General features: G+C 39.7%; 1 protein-coding gene across 2 annotated transcripts in view; it reads left to right on the top strand.

Annotated features, from left to right (window-relative positions):
- Window positions 1-20,575, top strand: part of LOC125231594 (low-density lipoprotein receptor-related protein 2) — a 490,961-nt gene that overhangs the window by 396,721 nt on the left and 73,665 nt on the right. For both annotated transcript variants that reach the window (XM_048137051.1, XM_048137052.1), the window contains one exon: window positions 8,596-8,715. In XM_048137051.1, coding sequence (XP_047993008.1) covers window positions 8,596-8,715 — 120 coding nt within the window. The remainder of the gene's footprint in view (window positions 1-8,595; window positions 8,716-20,575) is intronic.

The following is a 20,575-nucleotide window of genomic DNA, read 5'->3' as shown; positions in this document are numbered from 1 at the left end:
TGTCCCGTTTCCCAATATAGCTTAAGCACTGGCTGATCGATGCGCTCTGTATGGTTGTAGCGTGTGGCCTGAGTAAAGCACCACAGCTGCGACAGATGGCGCGCCCGTGTTTATTATTTCTGAGTGTTTGTAATTTAAAAACATGAAAGATTGCATTAAAATAAGCAGAAGTTGTTTGAAAAACCTGCTTATTTAGGAGTTAGAGCAGTACGAAGTTGCGAATTTTCCCATAGTATTTACTAAGGCGCCAGAGACAATAAATTTACGATGATTTTTTTTTACCAATATAACGGTCTAGGATACAAAATGACGACTTTTATATAGGTATAGGTTAGGTTCGTTAGGTATCTTCAAACGGCCGAAGGCTCCTATTCTGTGCAGTTTCTGTAATAAGCGGGGCTCCGTCGATATCGCTTTCTGTCTCTGGCGCCTTAGTTATGCTACGGGAAAATTTTGCAACTTTGCACCACTCTAACTCCTAAATTAGTAGGTTTTAAAAAAAACTTTAATTTATAAAAGATGCTTATTTTAATGCATTCTTTCTAATAAGAACAAAACATTATGCTAGAAAGAGTGCAGAGGAAGTTCTGTAGGCACATTTACAAACGACTGTACGGATATTACCCATATATGTATCCATCTCTATTCGTAACAGGAATGGTTGGTCTTCAAACTCTAGAAACCAGACGGAAACTGCTGCATATTATGCATTACCGCCAACTGTTTCACCATAGAGTAGATGACGCATCCGTGCTTGAGAGAATGGGGCTGCAAGTGCCAAGAGCGAATGTGGTGGTTGGCATGCCGGGCGCGGTGCCGGCGCGGCGGCGGCGGCGCCTGTTCGCGGCGGCCGGCGCACCGCTCGAGCCCGAGCTGCTCTTAACCGCATCATGTTGGAGACAGACGATATTGACATATTTGCTGATAGTGTTGGTGTGTTTTACAGAAAACTCTTAAGGTTCATAGACTCTACACTCCTTAGGTGATTAATGTAATAACCATAGTTTAACTTTTAAGTGTGTTTGCTTTTATTTATGTCAATTTAACATGTACATAATTATAAAGTGGGACAGCTATTAGCCCCTGGTTTTTCTCGACATGATCTAATATTTGTTTGTTACAAAGTACGTCCTCCTAAACCACAAGCAATCAGTATTAAATTACGGAGCTTTGCTCGGCTGGACACTGAGGCACTATTGCGAGACGCGCGCGCGATTGACTGGGTACCCACACTTACGGCTCCAACTGTTGACGAGGCGGTAGTTGCACTTAACACAGCTGGCTTAAAACTGTTTGACACTCATGCGCCCGTTCGTGAAGTAAAACTAAAACGCCCGCCTGCGCCTTGGATTACCCACGCGGTCCGTATTGCAATGACGAGGCGTGATCGTGCGTTCCGCAAATACAAACGGGATCGTTGCAGTGATAACTGGAATGTTTTTAAAATTGCTAGAAATCGGTGCAACAAAATTATTAGGGATGCTAAGCGTAAATACATTCATCAAAATATTGTTTCTTGTTCAACAGCTGACACCTGGAAATTTCTCAAAACTATTGGCGTAGGTAAATCTTCATTTTATTCAAACACTTCATCTGCTTTTTCTCTGAACGATTTAAATACGCATTTCTCATTTATTTCCATCTCTGTGGCGTAGCGCTCATGTAATACCTCTCCCGAAAGTAGCTAACCCATCGTTACTCAAAGAATTTCGCCCAATTTCAATTCTCCCGTTTTTGTCCAAGGTTTTAGAAGCCGTAGTGCACAAGCAATTGTCCACTCATATCTCCAATAGCCACATTCTCTCACCATTCCAGTCAGGCTTTCGTTCCGGGCATAGTACGACTACCGCTTTACTCAAGGTTATTGAAGATGTGCGGCTGGGCATAGAAGCGTCTCTTGTCACTGTACTGGTGTTAATAGATTTTTCTAATGCATTTAATGCTGTTAACCATGAGCTTCTCCTTGCCGCTCTCGACCATCTCAATATTTCGACGTCAGCGGCCGAATGGTTTGCATCCTACCTTTGCGGTCGTCGGCAGGCAACTCGTGCCAATCGGGAACTTTCTGACTGGTGCGAACTTTCCTCCGGTGTTCCTCAGGGTGGTATACTCTCACCTCTGCTGTTTTCTGTCTTTGTTAATTTAATCACGCCCTTTATTAATTGTTCATATCACTTGTACGCCGACGACTTGCAATTGTACACTCAAGTGGGGATCGATAATATAGATGAGGCTATAACGCGGCTAAATAACGACCTTTGTAGCATTTCTTCCTGGTCGAAAGATTTTGGAATCGATGTCAACCCGTCTAAGTGTCAAGCTATCGTTCTCGGGACTCCGCGGTCAATTTTACTCTCCGACCTTACATATGTAAGACACATTCTGTTTGAGGGTACCGTAATACCGCTGTCGTGGCAAGTGAGAAACCTGGGGTTGATCATCGATCGGGGCCTGTCCTGGGAGCCACAAGTTTCTGACATATGTCGCAGAGTTACAAATACCCTAAGGTCATTGTACAGATTTAAGCACTTCTTGCCGACCAGTACTAAAACTCTACTCGTACAGGCTCTTGTGCTACCAGTCATAGATTATAGCGACGTATGCCTTACCAATCTTTCACAAGGATTATTAGACAGGTTAGATAGACTTTTAAATAACTGCATAAGATTTATCTTCGGCCTCCGCAAGTATGACCATGTCTCCATTTATCGGCGGAAACTTAACTGGCTTCGTGTACGTGATCGCAGATGCCTCAGAGTGCTATGTATGCTGTACAGTATATTAAATGACCCAGCAACACCGGAGTACCTGCGGTCTAAATTTCACTTTGTTACTGCACAGCCGGGCCGGGAGCTTCGATCTTCTCGGAAACTCATATTGTCAGTCCCTCTCTATCGCACCGGATCCATGTACAACTCTTTCACATTACATTCAATTCGTCTTTGGAATAATCTCCCTCTTGAGATAAGGCAAACTCAGACCAAGTCTCTGTTCAAGAACAAGTTGCGCAGACATCTTTTAGAAAAGTCTCTTAATCAAGCGTCGTAAATAGTCGTAATAGTTATAGGGCAGGTATATAATATGTATATATGTATAGTATATGTAAGTATATTTATGTAAATTTGTAAGTAGGTATACTCGTATTATGTAGTTTTATTTTTGTAAACGTTTGTATGATGTGATATGTATGTAACCATTTAGGTTTATTAAGTAGATATTCAATTTCTCGACTTGTTATATTTCTTGCACCTATTAGCTCTTATTGATCTCTGTTTGGCCCAAAGGTTAGCTGGTAGAGAATGCCTTTTGGTATTAAGTTCGCCTTTTGTACATTTTTTTTTTACTGTGCAATAAAGTTTAAATAAATAAATAAATAAAAGTGTACTTAGTTAAATAATGAACCACTGAACTTGCTTACAACATTTTTCTAGAGACGACTAAGTTTTGAACTGCAGCAGATAGGTACTTATAATTTTCTAGCTTTTTCAATAAAAATAACTTTGTATAAATAAACATGGTTATTTTATTTTTTGGCATTAAAAGACAACGAGCATGATTACTTACAAACTTCTTCATAATTTTGCCACATAACTTTTTACTTTATCATCACTTAGCTAATAGTTTTACCAACACCCATAGTTACATAAACGACAGCTACAAAATTGTCATAAAACCCGGCTTACATCCGAAGGGTCAACGCACCTATCTTTCTTTCCTAAATAAAACAATTCCCGCATATTCTTACCTTCCATCCAACATAAAATATACCCAAACTCATCGGCGTAACGGTTAGAACGAATGAATGGTAACAGCGGCGCGTCGCTCGTCAATCTGAGTCCGTTCATTTCATTCGTACACATTCATTCGTTCATAGCTCTGTTGAATAAAAGATGGACGGGCAGCTAACGAGGTGAGAGCCGGTGCGGGTATAAATAGACGTTGAAAGGTTCGCGCAGATTTACAAGTTCCGTTATGTTGGTCACACTGCGGATGTCTTAGTGATTGGTTACATATTTACTTTTTTTAATACCACATGGGGCAAACAAGTATAGGACCCGCATGATGGTAAGCTGCCACTGTAGCCTTTGGACGCTTGCAAATTCAGGTACTTGCACGGTACCCTCTAGGAATCTCTAAATTCCTTTTTTGAAAAACTACATAGAGTAGGTACACCATTATTATCTCCGTCATTTAGATGGCTGGCAGGTCCTCTGTGCGTTTTTGCAGAAAATTCCTACCTCGCACAGCTAAACTGGAATGATCTGTCGTATGCGGTATTTTCGAACCGATACGACATTCACACCTTCGAGCGTACACCCATCTTAAAGGCCGGCAACTCCAATACTTCTGGTGTTTTGGGTGTCCATGGGCGGCAGGTATCGCTTACCATCAGGCGACTTGTCTGCTCGTTTGCCTCCTAAAAATACACGAACCAGACAAAAAGTACCATTGATATTATTATCAAAGTAGTAGTAATAAGAAATAAATAGTAAAAAAAGGAATCGCTTACTTACTACTCTTACTAGCAAATGAAACTACATAGTAAGTCTTGTCACTTCTATTTGGCGTAAAAGCTGCCATTTCAAGTAATCCCCCGGACATTAAAAACGCCATCTGTGTTTACGAGGACGTAAAATTTTATTGGCTGTTTACGTCGAGCCTACGTCCGCACAATGTTTTTCTAGTTGACAGTTGTAGACGTAAAGAATTCTATTTTTATTGGACAGTATAAAAAATATATAAGTCATATCATATTTGGTATCATTGGCACATAAACTGCTGAAATATCTATCGAATTTCATAAATCATCATTAAGTACATAATACCCACACTAAAAACAGTCTGTTAAGTGATATAAACAGAAAATAAAAGCAAATTATTTTAAATTGCTGAAAACTTTTTGAACTCTGTGACCAAAACACTTGACCTTTTTAAGGATCGTCTAAAACACCCAATCACGCCAAAGTCAAAATTTCACAATCGACGTTGACAGACTATAAACCAAAATGGCCTCCACTCTGGCCACAAACAATTATCGGAAATCGAGAAAAAAAAAGTAATAGCCGCTCAAATCGGTAACCGAGTGTAAATCAATCATGTTCGAAATTTAAATCAGTGCCCGCGACAGATCGGATTGCATTTGCGATATTTCAATGGTGCCAACATAAAAATGTCTGGTTAGCTGGCGTTTTTAGAAAATACGCATTTTTTAGTTAAGTGCGTTTGAATCTTTTTCAGTTAGTAGCAAAATGCCAAAAAAATGTGAGCGCGAACAGTTATCGTTCAAGAAAATTTAAAATTTGCGCCTTTTTCTATTGAGAAACTAGTTCTAGTATGGACTCGCGCGCGACAAGTCACGTTGTGCTAAAGTGCTCTTACTTGGGTATCAATTATTATATCTAGATCGGATAAACAACGACTTTGCCCTCTTTAAAAAAAAAACTCCGATCCTACGTCTGTACAAAAATCGTTTTCAGTGCATTTATGGTGTTTTTTTCTCACACTAGTGCGCAAAATGGTTCCGAGGGCTATTCTGTAATACTAAAAGACGTAAAATACACGTTCGAAAGACTTCCTTTTTTCCGCACTTGTCTCGTTTACCGCAAAAATAACTACATATTAACTGAATGAATTTAACTAAGCTTTCTTACAGTGAATCTTCATTGTACAACTCGATTTACGCTTTCCACGGCGTCAAATATATGTATACAATTTCGTGCCATATTTCAAAGAAATGAGGCGAAAATTGTGTACATATTTTTGATGTTATTAACACAACTTTGTATTTTGTCCGTGCTCTCATACTCGCTTGGCGTATTATACTCTAAGCAAATTAAGTCTGTTTGAGCTCGTTCGCTTATTTTGCTTAAACTTTATTAGAAATAATTCTGTATATTTTGTAGTGACTGTTGTATACAAGTTGATAATCATGTTTAATTCATATATTTCATTGCATTGTGTATTTAGTGTGCGTTTATGATTTTATACAAGTCAATGCTGTATTAGGTATTATCTTTTCTATTTTAAGATACGTTTATGTATTTATTTAAATTGTATTGCACTAATAAAGTACAAATAGCGGACTTAATGCGTAAAAACATTCTCTACCGGTCTACCAACAGACTAAATAGAAACAGACGCAAGGCAAAAAGGCAATCAGAGGCAATCAGAAAGATTTATATAATTTGCCATACAATTAAATAAATAACAGACTACTGATTAAGGTGCAGGCTTAAAAAAAACTTAAAATAAAACATATTGTAGCATATAATTTGTTACAATAAGGTAAGGGCATTTATTTGTATGATGAGCACAGATATTTGTTCCTGAGTCATGGATGTTTTCTATGTATATAAGTATTTGTATATTATACATATGGTTGTCTGAGTACCCACAACACAAGCCTTCTTGAGCACGTGGGACTCAGTCAATCTGTATAAGAATGTCCTATAATATTTATTTATATTTTATTATTTTAATTACAAGAAAAAAGTCATCCCAACCAAGTGAAACCCCGTCATACCTAATTCCCTGTCTTTATAATCCTGAAACCCATTTAATATTGAACTAATTACATAACAAAACATCTTCTATTACAAGCACTCGATACTTTACCAATATAATAACTTCCCCGAAGATAATATCGCGGATATCAATTATATTCCGCCCTTGTGCCGAAAACTGTCAGTTGATGGCTTGATGGGTATTTGATAACGTCTCACAGGCCCATTCTACCTTAAACTTATCTAAAGGATATCATTCAAGTATCATCTATGCGGGACTCTGTTTTTTTTTCAGAAAATTCCTGCATTGCAAATACAAATTATGAAATAAGCGTGGGGGCACTACATCTTCATCCTCCTTGCGTTATCCCGGCATTTGCCACGGCTCATGGGAGCCTGGGGTTCGCTTTGACAACTAATCCCAAGATTTGGCGTAGGCACTAGTTTTTACGAAAGCGACTGCCATCTGACCTTCCAACCCGAAGGGTAAACTAGACCTTATTGGAATTAGTCCGGTTTCCTCACGATGTTTTCCTTCACCGAAAAGTGACTGGCAAATATCAAATGACATTTCGCACATAAATTCCGAAAACTCATTGGTGCGAGGCGGGGTTCGAACCCGCGATCTCTGGAACCCCCGTGGGGGCACTACACATAACATACAATAAATTGAAAATTAAATAGAATTGAAATTTAATACATATTATATGACTTACACATATTCTATGTATCTAAATAGTTATCTATTGACCGAGTCCCACGGTAAGCCCACGTAGGCTTGTATTGTGGGTACCCACTGAGTGAGTACCTACTCAGACGCCGATATTATAATATGTATAATATACAAATACTTCTATACAAAGAAAACATCAATAACTCAGGAACAAAATTTGCTCGTCACACAAACCCCACCGTAATTGGAAACCAATTTAAATTTTTCTTAAGTCGTATTTGTATATTGGTGCGACCGAAATGCAAAATAACTGAAGTCTTTTGCCTAGATATCGTTCTAATGTCATTATACTTCTGAATTGCCTTATTTGGTTGTTTATGTTTTGTATTAATTATGAACTTTGTCTTTGAGCAGTTTGAAAGCTGTCATTTGGCACGTGTTTTCATTCAAATCGCTATTAAATTTTAAATTATATCCTTTGAGTGCCAATTATGTTTGTTTTAATTCAATAATCAACTTGATTAATATCGGAAATAACGAAAATGGGTATGATATCAAGCGTCTTTCAGGTATTGAGCCCACTCAATACTCTCCAGAGATAAAAGTACTTACGACACTTACGTTAGTATTTGGGCTAGTATCAACTGGCCCCGTAGCCGAATGGCATTTCTGCGACGCGAAACAAAATCGAAATGCCGCAGAAAGGTAGTCTGGCTCTGTCACGCCAATATACAAGAGCGATAGAGATAGAGATATTAACGTGAGCGTTTCTTGAGCGTTTGTGCATTCGGCTACGCACACTGCCAACCCTTGCAACTCGCACTTGGCCGGTTTTTAGGGTTCCGTAGTCAACTAGGAACCCTTATAGTATATATACCCTGTCTGTCCGTCCGTCCGTCCGCGGATAATCTCAGTAACCGTTAGCACTAGAAAGCTGAAATTTGGTACCAATATGTATTTCAATCACGCCGACAAAGTGCAAAAAAAAAGTGGATTTTTTTTATTAGGGTACCCCCCTACACGTAAAGGGGAGTGATTTTTTTTTCAATGCAATCCTAACGTGTGATATATTGTTGGATAGGTATTAAAAATTTTGAAAAATGATTGGGTTTCCTTAAATCGTTTTTTGATAATATTAATATTTTCGTAAATAATCGCTCCTAAAGGAAAAAAAGTGTGTCCCCCTCTAACTTTTCAACCATAATTATGTTTAAAAAATATGAAAAAAAATCACAAAAGTAGAAGTTTATAAATACTTTCTAGGAAAATTGTTTTCAACTTGATAGGTTTAGTAGTTTTTGAGAAAAATACAGAAAACTACGGAACCCTACACTGAGCGTGGCCCGACACGCTCTTGGCCGGTTTTTATTTTCCTTCTCTAATATAAAACATCGTCTAAACTTGTGTTTTTTGTTGCAGGCGACACAATATGTCCGTCGACGATGTTCCAGTGTCCCGAGGGGACCTGCATCGAGCGCTCGCGGGTCTGCAACTACCAGAAAGACTGCGAGAAGGGAGAAGATGAGTTCCAGCAGTGCCGTGAGTATTTTATGAGATAATTACATACATACAAAGACATACACCGTGTTTAAGACGACCGGTCTGGCTCAGTCGGTAGTGACCCTGCCTGCTGAGCCGCGATCCTGGGTTCGAATCCCGGTAAGGGCATTTGTTTGTGCGATGAGCACTGATATTTGTTCCTGAGTCATGGATGTTTTCTATGTATATAAGTATTTATATATTATATATATCGCTGTCTGAGTACCCACAACACAAGCCTTCTTTAGCTTACCGTGGGCCTCAGTCACGTTTCCAGTCCGATTCTCTAACTGTGTCAGCCACGTGTGCTATGTCCCACACTGCAGTCACGTGTCCCAATAACGTCCCATTTTATCGCCCCGCGGCTGTACGAGTGTACGTGTCCCAGACCTGTTGATGTAACGCTTGTCGGAGTGATTGTACAGTTTTTATTAGGACGACGTGATGGAGGTAACACTGTTCTTCTTGCACTTAAATATAGTGTTCTTGTTACATACTAGCTGTTGGTGGGAGCAAAATATATTGCAAGTTATGGTGGAACCCGTGGAACGAACGTATTTTTTGTTTTAATAGACCGCTTTAGCATAAATAAGCGTATATTCAATACCTTAAAAAAACCAGTATAGTCCAATACTGCAACTATGGTACACAATTTCAACAAGAAATTAAGTATCATTACTATTTTTTTTATTGTGACAGTCAAACACTTTCATTTATTCATAAACAGCATATCATCATCCTCCTTGCGTTATCCCGGCATTTGCCATGCCTCATGGGAGCCTGGGGTCCACATAATTATAAAATAATACAATAAACACTTACATTACAACTTACAATAAAACTTATAAATAAAAAATTTGGCCCAGTAGGCCTAGCACATGATGGCCGCGGGAGTATGTCGCCGCGAGATAGATGACACGTCTTTGTCTAATTGTATTAATGACATAAGGACAGGTAGTCTATCTCGCGGCGACATACTCCCGCGGCCATCATGTGCTAGGCCTGCAGGTCTTGCTCGTTGGGTAAGGTGCCCAGAAGGCTGGCCGCGTTGCCCTGCTGGATAGCAATGCTGATTTTAACCTAATATTACAATTAAAATAATTAAAAATTATAAGCACACACACACAAATAAAACAATACAGCATTATTAAAAAGATAGCTCACAAAAGCGTATAAAACGAGAGCGAAGTTGTCTAAATCTATCATTAAACAAATCGCATTCTGGCGCAACGTTTAATTAATTTAAAAGAGCCCGTGAATAATACATCAGTCATCAGGTCATCATTGTGCATTTAAGGGTTAATTCCAAATATCATAAACACCAAAAATGATTTCACTTGATATCAGTTAAATGGCAACTAAACAAGTGACAGTTGTAAATTGTAATGACATTTCCTAATTTCCATGTAACGTTGATTGAATCACGCTTTGACTGTGTAATAACGCGTAATTCCCGCTAATCCCAGGAACGGTGGGACATCCCGGGAATTCCCGGATTGCAGCCAGTTAATGTGACGGTATTAATTCGAGTCACATCGCGCCAATTGCAATTAAAGACACATTTGAGTATAATTTATGGGATTCATAAAATTAATGTAACTTTACACGGGGTTAGGGGAGAGTGGCTATAATGAAGATTTTAGCGTTTGAAAATATGCCAGAATAAGATAAAAAATAGTAGCTACTAGTAGATAAGAGCTATGGAGCGTAGCATACACCGTGTTTTTATTGAATTCCGTTAACTTTAAGGGAAGGTTCTTTAGGTCAAATACAATTAATGTCTCTAAGAAACTAGCTTCTTAAGAGGATACGGTAGCGAAAATGCTAAAATGGAAAGGAGCCCCCCTTTCAACTTGGGAATTTTAGTTAAATATACAAGTGTTATTAACTAGATTTATCGAAAAAAAATTGTCCATTAAGAACAACTCAGTTAAAAGATATTTCAAAAAAATATTTTTTTGCGAATTTGACTAAAAGTGATATACCGGGTGGTTCCTGATAATGAACCTTATGACGTGCCGAAATTAACGGAAAACAAAAAAACACGTTGTATTAGGCGTAAAATTAAGGGATCGGATCCGGAACACGCTGCACTCTAAGACTCGAATAATGGACGTAGCTCGGAAAGCTGCTGAGTTGAAATGGGACTGGGCTGGTCATGTCTGCCGAATGCCGGACGACTTGTGGGCCAAGATAACCACAGAGTGGGAGCCCCACGAGTCAAACCGGGGATCCGGCAGACCACGTCGGCGATGGCGGAATAACTTGGACTCATTTTTGAGTGGTTGGCCAGACATAGCACTTAAGACTCTACAGGAGCGAGTTATTAACAAGATTTATCGAAAAAAAATTGTCCATTCAGAACAACTCAGTTAGAAAATATTGCGAAAAATGTTTAAAATCGAGATTCCGCTCTCGACTGTTTCCTACTTCAAAACTTAATCAATCGTAACGAAATTTGAGGATCCGATTATCAATGAAATAATCTGTATCGGACCGTTTAGCTTTTTTGGCTAATTGTTACCAATTTTGAATACCATACCTTTTTTACGCCATAATCAATAAGGCCGTTTTTGGAAATTTTGGATGGGCTCTAGCGTCTGTAAAAATAAGAATACCAATCAAAAAAATCAAAACGGTCCGACTCAGATAAAAATAATAATCCAAAATGTTGGCTAGCGGGGTTTTGGACTGTAAAACTAATGTGAATGATGGAAACACGTATTGAAACACTTATTTTACGAATTTATATTGATATTGGTAAACAAACAGATAGTTCCGTGATAAGGCAGACTGAATACTAATCAAATCATATTTCAAAACATGAGAACAGTTTTCGAAAGTGACATAAATTTTAAACTACTTACTATTAAGGATGTCGCGCACCAGCCCGTCGCCATAATAATCTGTGGTGAAAAAATCAGTTCTCTATCTTTAAAAACCAGGGAGGAAATAGTCGAGAGCGTTTGTTTAGAGAATTGACCCCCTGTATCGTATTAACAGAGACAAATGGATAACGAGGGGGGAGGCCTTTGCCCAGCAGTGGGACACAGCAGGCTCCTAATAATAATAGTAGATGTCTCATGTTTAAGTTCTCAACATTTCCCGCTCAACTCCGTTTTTTGCACCTTGCGACGTTGCGACGGATCTCGGAATAGTCGTAATCAATATACTTTTCAGTACAGATGGTGTTTTTTTACGCACTAGTGCGAGAAGTGGTTCATTATATGGCAGGTCGAAACTTCGGAGGTCCATCTGTACTGAAAAACGTCGTTCGATACACGTGCGAAAAGGGAAGTCGTAAGGGCCTTATCACACTTGCGATTTACAAGCGAGGCGAGAGCGAAGCGAGCGCGCAGCGAGTTCGTCGCGAGCCCGTAACTAATTCGCAGCGAGTGCGTCGCGAATTCGCCGCGAGCGCGTAACGAATACGCTGCGTATTCGCTGAAAGTGATCTGCGTCTTAGACAGTCACTTACATAATGGATTCCGACGACGAAACACTTCTGTTAGCTTTATTGCTTCGAAGAAGTAAGAAACGAAAACTAAAGCAGAAACGGCGTGTTTGGGAGGATCCATTTTTAAGTAATCGACTGCAAGTGAGCGACTATTATGTGCTGTTTTGTGAACGAATCAAATTTTTTTAAATTTTATAAATGCCTCGATATCGATTCCAACAGTGTTTGATTGTTCCGCCATTATTGTTACTGTCCGCTCACACTCGTAGATAATAAACTACTACAAATGATAGGATTAAACTAAAGTGGGTAGAAATGAATTTTGCTGACGAAGGTACAGCATATCTAGACGCGGCGAACTCGCTACGAAATCGTTGCGCGCTCGCGGCGAAGTCGCGACGCACTCGCTGCGAATTGGTAACGGGCACGCGACGAACTCGCTGCGCGCTCGCTTCGCTTTCGCCTCGCTTGTAAATCGCAAGTGTGATAAGGCCCTAACTCGTGTCAATTTAAAACACTCCCTTCGGTCGTGTTTTAATTTATCGCCACTCGTTTCGAACTTCCTCTTTTTCGCACTTGTATCGAAATGTACTATTTCAGTACAGATGGTGTTTTTTTACGCACTAGTGCGAGAAGTAGTTCATTATATGCCAGGTCGAAACTTTGAAGGCTCATCTGTACTGAAAAACGTCGTACGATACACGTGCAAAAAGGAAATTCGAAACGAGTGGCGATAAATTAAAACACGACCGAAGGGAGTGTTTTAAATCGACACGAGTTTTTTACGCACTTGTATCGTAATGTACTATTTTCTTCACACTCGCTCGTAAACGATGTTATTATATGCCTGCATACTGATATGCGCGTAATGAGCTATTTTACCGCCCTGTTGGTAAAGTGAATACTAGGGTGGATCAAAAAAACACTTTTTTGGAATTAGCAAACCTAATAGTTATCAATCAATGAACCTTAGTCTATGAAGCCTTTGTGCAAAATTTCAGCTTTTTTAATCAACATCTTCAGCCCCCGCATTAGGTTTGAAATTTTGAAAATCTCATACAAACCTGAAAATTCAACTTTCAGATAAAAAAAAACTTTCGGCAGTATTATGTTCAGTATACATTATTGATATATATTATTACAAGAAACTACCAAAAGTTGCGAAAATAGCGTTAAAAATCGCAAATTTTCGGTATTTTAGCGGCTATTTCGGCAAATGTACTAAAACTAGGCGAACTTTGGCGATTTTTGATGCTATTTTCGCAATTTTTGGTAGTTTCTTATATTGATATGTATCAATAACATATACTTAACATAATACAGCCGAATATTTTTTTAAATCTGAAAGTTGAATTTTCAGGTTTGTATGAGATTTTCAAAATTTCAAACCTAATGCGGGGGCTGAAGATGTTGATTAAAAAAGCTGAAATTTTGCACAAAGGCTTCATAGACTAAGGGTCATTGATTAATAACTATTAGGTTTGCTAATTCCAAAAAAGTGTTTTTTTGATCCACCCTAGTGAATACCTGGGCGGGGCCTTCCACAACCTGTCAAAAATTACAAGATGGCGGACGAATGTTTGAAATGTCAGCGTAGGTGTTTCAATACATTTAAACTAAATGATTATTTATTTTTACTTCGCTCACAGACCAACCCCTATAGACATCCATTACAAGACGACTCGCGGTCGCCAGCCTTCCTAGTATTTGCACTGATATAAGCGCGGGCGCTCGCCGTGCCCGATCAGTATCGACCAAGTAACAGACCCGAAAGCAGCGCGTGTTTTTCGCACTAAAAAATTGGAAAAGGCTATTTTGATGCTTTAAAGATGTCCACCTGTAGTGTGAAATGGTGTGGAAAGGTAACAAGAAGCTCAAATTTAAAAACAGACGGCATTACATTCCACAAATAAGTCATATTTATAATTTATTCAGAGCCGGCATAGGTCAACTTACATTGGCCACTTACGCGTCAGTAGAGGGACAGTCATACTTCTGTCCCTTTTCATCTGGCGCGACGGCCCGCCGTCCTTGAAACGGCCAATCACAGCGCGCTTAACACATTCCCCGCCCGCTCCTCGCACCCCAAACACTGGTGACTCGTATCGCGAACAAAATATACAAGATTTCTACTCTATAGGAGGTTCTCTGTGTACTTCGCTACACATTTGATTATTACTTCGCTAGTGTGATGGAAAACATTGTGTATATCACGGGAAGACTTTCCGCCCATAATACACATGTACATGTACTATTCTATATAAAATCTAATTAATTTAATAATGTAATGAGGCGTGGCAAATGCCGGGATAACGCAAGAAAGAAGAAGAATTTAATCATGTAGAAATATTATAGTAGTCTACCCACATAGAAAACCCACAGAGCTTTCATTACTCTAATAGCAAATGTTTGGAGCCGAGTTTGGAACTCGATTTCAAACAGCACGAATGCATTTCGAACGTGTAAAGGCGCACATAGTCCCCGAGGCAGGAACAGGTGTCCGTGATCAATCGCCTCCCGAGTGCTATTTCGTACAGTCAAAATCAAAAGTAGCGGATCAAATTACGCTTCAGAAGTAACTACCATTCTGTAACCGCTGAACAAAACGAGATGTGTCTCTATACATATTCAGATAAAATAATTAAACAGTAAGAGTTTTAAATGATTCACGGTTAGTTAATTAGACTTATATTGACCGGGATTTAGACCGTGATTACATTTTTGATTTTCATTGAGGTCCTGATTTGACGTCCATCCGCAGTCTTCAGTTTCCAGTGATCATGTTGCATGCAACTGCGTCGAAATATCAGGGCCTCAATAAAAATCCAAAAAGTAATCACGGTCTATATCCCGGTCAATATAAGTCTAATAAATAATAAAACTTTGGCATTTCTCATCGCGTAATTTTAGTACTAAACGGGCCAAATATAAACGTAAGTGTTTACGCGATGAAGTCCCTTTTAGTACTAAAACTATGAGTGCAAATCGTGTTAGTTTAAATCAATATATTTCTCATCGCGAACTGTGCAGATGTATCTATATTTAGAAAAGTTATGCAGGACATCAAATACTTTTGGTGAATCGTTCATCCGTTATACTACTGATACTGACTCATCATCTTCCTTGCGTTATCCCGGCATTTTCCACGGCTCATGGGAGCCCGGGGTCCGCTTTAACAACTAATCCCAAGTTTTGGCGTAGGCACTAGTTTTACGAAAGCGACTGCCATCTGACCTTCCAACCTGAAGGGTAACTAGACCTTACTGGAATTAGTCCGGTTTCCTCACGATGTTTTCCTTCACCGAAAAGCGACTGGTAAATTTATCAAATGACATTTCGCACATACGTTTCGAAAACTCATTGGTACGAGCCGGGGTTCGAACCCGCGACCTCCGGATCGAAAGTCGCACGCTCTTACCGCTAGGCCACCAGCGCTTTTTTTGCTAGGCCACCAGCACTTTTTTTTTTTGCTCTACTGATACTGACTGTAACATGAATAAACCCTTATAACTCATGAAGGTCCGCTGCCGCTTAGTTGACGGGTTGACGAATAACAGCCACCAAAACACGTAAAAATAAGTTACTTTTGTACATTTTTGGTTCGGAGCGTAAGATCAGTCATATTTTATTAACCCTAGGCGCAAAAACGACGGGGTGTTATAAGTTTGACGTGTATGTCTGTCTGTCTGTTTGTGTGTGTCTGTCTGTGGCATCGTAGCTCCCGAACGGATGAATCTATTTATATTTAGTTTTTTTATTATTTTAAAGCTGAATTAGTCGGGAGTGTTCTTAGCCTTGTTTCATGAAAATCGGTCCACTATGTAGGGGTTTTTTTTTTCAAAATTTTAATTTTGTGGTTAGGTTAGTTCTTTGTCAGATTGTCTAAACAATATATTACAAGCGCCTATGAACTTAAAAAAACGGTAGCCGGCTCTAAAGCGCTGGAGGAACTGTCAGGTGGTTGCATGACCACTAAAAAATACAGGCCTTCGTGAGAGTTGGCCGTCAAGCGCTCTACATAGTATCGCACGGGACGCAATGATTGACGAAATTTTCGCCTGACTCGCGGCCTATTACAACCTAGTGCTGGATTAGTACTGTGTTCTGTTATTTAAGTTATTTAGTGTTTGTAGTAGAAGTTTGTGTGTACAAACCAGCCAAATCGGGTTCCCTTGTGAGAAAGCTGTTGCAAAACAAATGCGCTTATATTTTTACACGTTTCAATCCATGGTAAAATAAATAAAATAAAAAAAAAACCTCGGAAACCTCAAGATCGACGCTCATTCTACCGGATGGATGATTTGTTTCTTTTAAAAAAAAAAGGAATGTCTTCTTAAAGTAAAATGAGCCAGCTTAAAAACTTAAGGTAGTTTTCCTCCAGGGCCTGACTTATCTTTCCACCCTGTATACTCGATTCTTTTTTATTTGAGTATGAGTATGTATGGGTTAAATTGTGGTGTAGGCGAGGGGCTGGCAACCTGTCACTGCAATGCCACAGTTTCGTTTTCTTCTAACCCCTTATTTGCCAAGGGTGGCCCTGAAGCTTTAGTAGTTTCATGTGCTCTGCCTACTCCTTTAAGGGATACAGGCGTGATTGTATGTATGTATGTATGTATGTTAATTAAATTAAATTTTGATCAAAGTCAAAACTTCTTCAACATGCGCAACGGACATGAATACTATGAGAATAACATCGTGCTGCGGTTGACCTTTCTCAATCTCAACTTGTGAACTTGGCTCCAGCTTTACGAATATGCAAGTTGCCAAACGTAAACTTTGCTTGGAGCTAGCTAATAAGGAAATACATAATAAATATGATTGTTTCTAAAGAGCTAGCTCTGCATATAATGCAATTGCAAAAATCCATCATGTGTTTTTGATTACTTTAAAAGCATTGACCAGGCAGGCAAGCACGGTCGCGTGATAAACGATATAAAGTTAGGCCATTCTTTTCGCACTATTTGTAAGTGTAATACGGACGCACCGAAGTGAAAATTTTTATCCAACGACTCGTTCGTTTTTCGTCGCATTTCTAAATTTATCCGATTCTGCTTTCGTCAGCCATTCTTCATTTGTCAAATTAGTCTGCAACCATTATCGTCTTTGACCATAATGAGTTCAGGCCTTTTTCTTATTTCGACTCAATCGTTTTTCGTCATTTCGTATTTGGTCATATTCTAAGTTGGTACCGACCTAAGACTGCGAAAAAAATGGAAAACATAGATTTAACAGCGAACACGCCGAAAGAAGATTATGACGAGACGGATGAAGATAAAGATGAACAACGAAATTGACCGTAGTTGAGAAAGACCATCGACGATCGTGACGAATAAAGAATGGCTGACGAAAGCAGACTCGGACAAATTTAGGAACGTGACGAATAATGAACGAGTTGACTCAAGAGTATATCAGGGGCCCGTTTCTCGAAAGGTACAAGCCTTGTATTACAAGTATGTTTCCATGACAACCCATACGATTTGGCAGTTCGCGCACTTGTAATACAAAGCTTGTACCTTTCGAGAAACGGGCCCCAGCACTTCGTTGTTGTAGCTTAAGCGATTGCCGCTTTAGCTAGGTTTGTATATTAGTCTGTCTACATTCAGACAAGTCTTAACAATCTATCAACCCTAACCGTCTCAATGTCACGGACGTGGCGGACGTTATTTCACGCGGGTGATTTGTCACTAAAAATAACGTTTGTCGAATGGCTGCGTCATCTGCTGCCATTTGTCAGTATAACGAAGCCGATGACAATACAGACTTTTTAAATAATGTCACGTGACAATTCATTTTTTTCCGTCATAGTCCCAGTGGGTTATTTCACGGTTATTTCACCAGTGACATTTACAGTTGACACTGGTAATTTTGTGCCAATTTCTGGGTTGATAAGTAACATTGTTACTCAACGTCAATATTTCCTTGTTGCACTGGCAATTAACGGCGAAGAGTCTGTCTCTCTGTCTGTGGGTGTATCTGTCTGTGGCATTGTGGCTCCCGAACGAAGAGATTTAGTTTTTGTTTTTTTTGAAGGTGAGTTAGTCTTGTTCTTAGCCATGTTTCATGAAAATCGGTCCACTATGTCGCGGTCGCGGGTTTTTTCAAAACTTTAATTTTATTGTTAGGTTATTTTTTGTGGTTTTGTACTATGTATCCTTTTATTTTTTCTGTTCAGGGTTTAAATCACAGAACAACCACAACGACAGAATTTGTTTTAAATCAGACTAAGAACACTTAAAGTGGAATAAATATTGTCTTGAATGAGACTTGAACTCATTGCCACTGAAACACTAGTCCAGCGCTCTTCCAACTGAGCCACTACCATCATCAATAGGCAGGCTAATAAGTCGGCTGTAACTAAAGACATTATATTTATTTAAAAGTACAAAGTAGTAGTAGTTAGTGGCAGAGCGGAAGATCTTCAGAAATATTTTAGGCCCTACGAGACGAGAGGATGGCTCTTGGAGAGTCAGAAAGAACTTGGAGGTGGAAGAGCTAGTGGGCGAGCCCAACGTCATCGGCGAGAGTAAAGCTTCTCGTCTGCGATGGCTCGGCCATGTGGAGAGGATGGGAGAGGATCGTGCGGCCAAAAGAGCTCACTTGTGGCGATCTACTGAAAAACGGCCGGTCGGAAGGCCCAGGTACCGATGGATCGGTGAGGTCCAGAAAGACCTGTGTGACCTTCAAGTGACTGAGTGGCATCAGATCGCACAGGATAGGAGCGAATACAGTAAGTAAGTAAGTGAAAGTACAAAAGTATCAATTATGTTCACAATTCGAATCCAGCAAATTGGTCAGCTACGCTTTGTCGGTTCACAATCGAACTTCCATTCAATTGTTGAAAAATTACAGCCTCCCATTGGCTGCAGTCGATGCCAGGCTTTTGTTGCGACTGCATTTATTGATGTTCCTTCACTGATACGTCGGACGTGAGGGTGTAACAGATCAGTTACTATGTTTTATTCGACTGCTGGGGAATTGAAAGGGTTAAGATCATATTGATAATAAATAAATAGTGGCAGACAAGTTTGTGTTTCAGATTTTTGTCTTATTATTAATGTCGTTTTTTTTGTATGTCTTTCCCATCACGGAACAATGGTATTCCGGACCTTTGGGAGGCGTGCGCGGGGCCGAAGCCAACACGTAGAGGCCCTTTCGACACTTTAATGAAATGTAAGGAGTACACCGAGCGGATGTTGCCCTTGCCCGTATCATGGGGCACACGCAGAGGCAACACCCGCCAGGGTGTAAGGACTATTTGAGAGTTAATGGAATCTAAAATGAACTGGTCTATTTTGATGAAAGTGATGGACTAAATACTGGGCTATGGATAAAAAACCGGACGCCTGCCTAATAAAACGGTATCCAATTTTATTTCCGGCAGACGGTGACTCGTCCCCACAAGATGGGCCCCCACAAAAAGCGACATCCAAGATGGCTCAAGGGCAACACCGGTGTGAGAACTCAAGGGTGTCGAGAGGTGTACACCGCTTTCTGCCCAGTGGCTGTGAAGCCACTGCACCAACTCGCGTCTTATGCAAATTTTCACTTCCACCCCTGGGGCATGTAGCCCTAACGACTCCACTCTGGACGGCCAGCCAAGGCAAGCCAGAGGTAGAGAGTACTGTCCCACCCACCCGCCTTACGGGTAACAGAACTCCCCAGGAGCACTCGGGTACGTGGGGTCGCTGTTCCCCAACAGCTCGCCACAAGCTGCCCTGCGTTGACTGATTGCACTGGTAAAACCAATGGGCGATGGGGTCGTCACATCCCTACGCCTTCGTTTTTTTATTATTAAAGTAGTGATTTCTTTTAAATTAAAACCGAAATAAATTACACATATGAAAGAAAAAGTGACCAAGTTCAGTTTCATATGTGTAATTTATTTCGGTTTTAATTTATATACATAGTAGTGTGACTACTTTAAGACAGCACAAGTTGAAATATTTTCAATAGATTATAATTTAACTTGTGTTCATTAGAATTGATTTCTTTTAGTCTCAATTTTATATCACTGTCCATGTCTCTTTTTATTTTTGTTTCGATTAATTTGTGTATTTTATTTTTAATTGTGTTATTGTGTGTTTTTGCAGTCTAGCCTATATTTATCTTATACCCAATCAATGATTATAGTCACACGTAACATATTTTTTAATTAATTAATTTTTGACGACCGGTCTGGCCTAGCGAGTAGTGACCATGCCTGCTACGCCGCGGTCCCAATCCCGGTAAGGGCATTTATTTGTGTGATGAGCGCAGATATTTGTTCCTGTATCATGGATGTTTTCTATATAAATAAGTATTTGTATATCATATATATCGTTGTCTGAGTACCTGCAACACAAGCCTTCTTGAGCTCACCGTGGGACTCAGTCAATCTGTGTAAGAATCATCATCATCATCCTC

Source organism: Leguminivora glycinivorella, chromosome 12 (assembly GCF_023078275.1).
Source record: "Leguminivora glycinivorella isolate SPB_JAAS2020 chromosome 12, LegGlyc_1.1, whole genome shotgun sequence".
Classification (NCBI taxonomy): Eukaryota; Metazoa; Arthropoda; class Insecta; order Lepidoptera; family Tortricidae; genus Leguminivora; species Leguminivora glycinivorella.
This window is presented reverse-complemented; position numbering and strand designations above follow the sequence as displayed.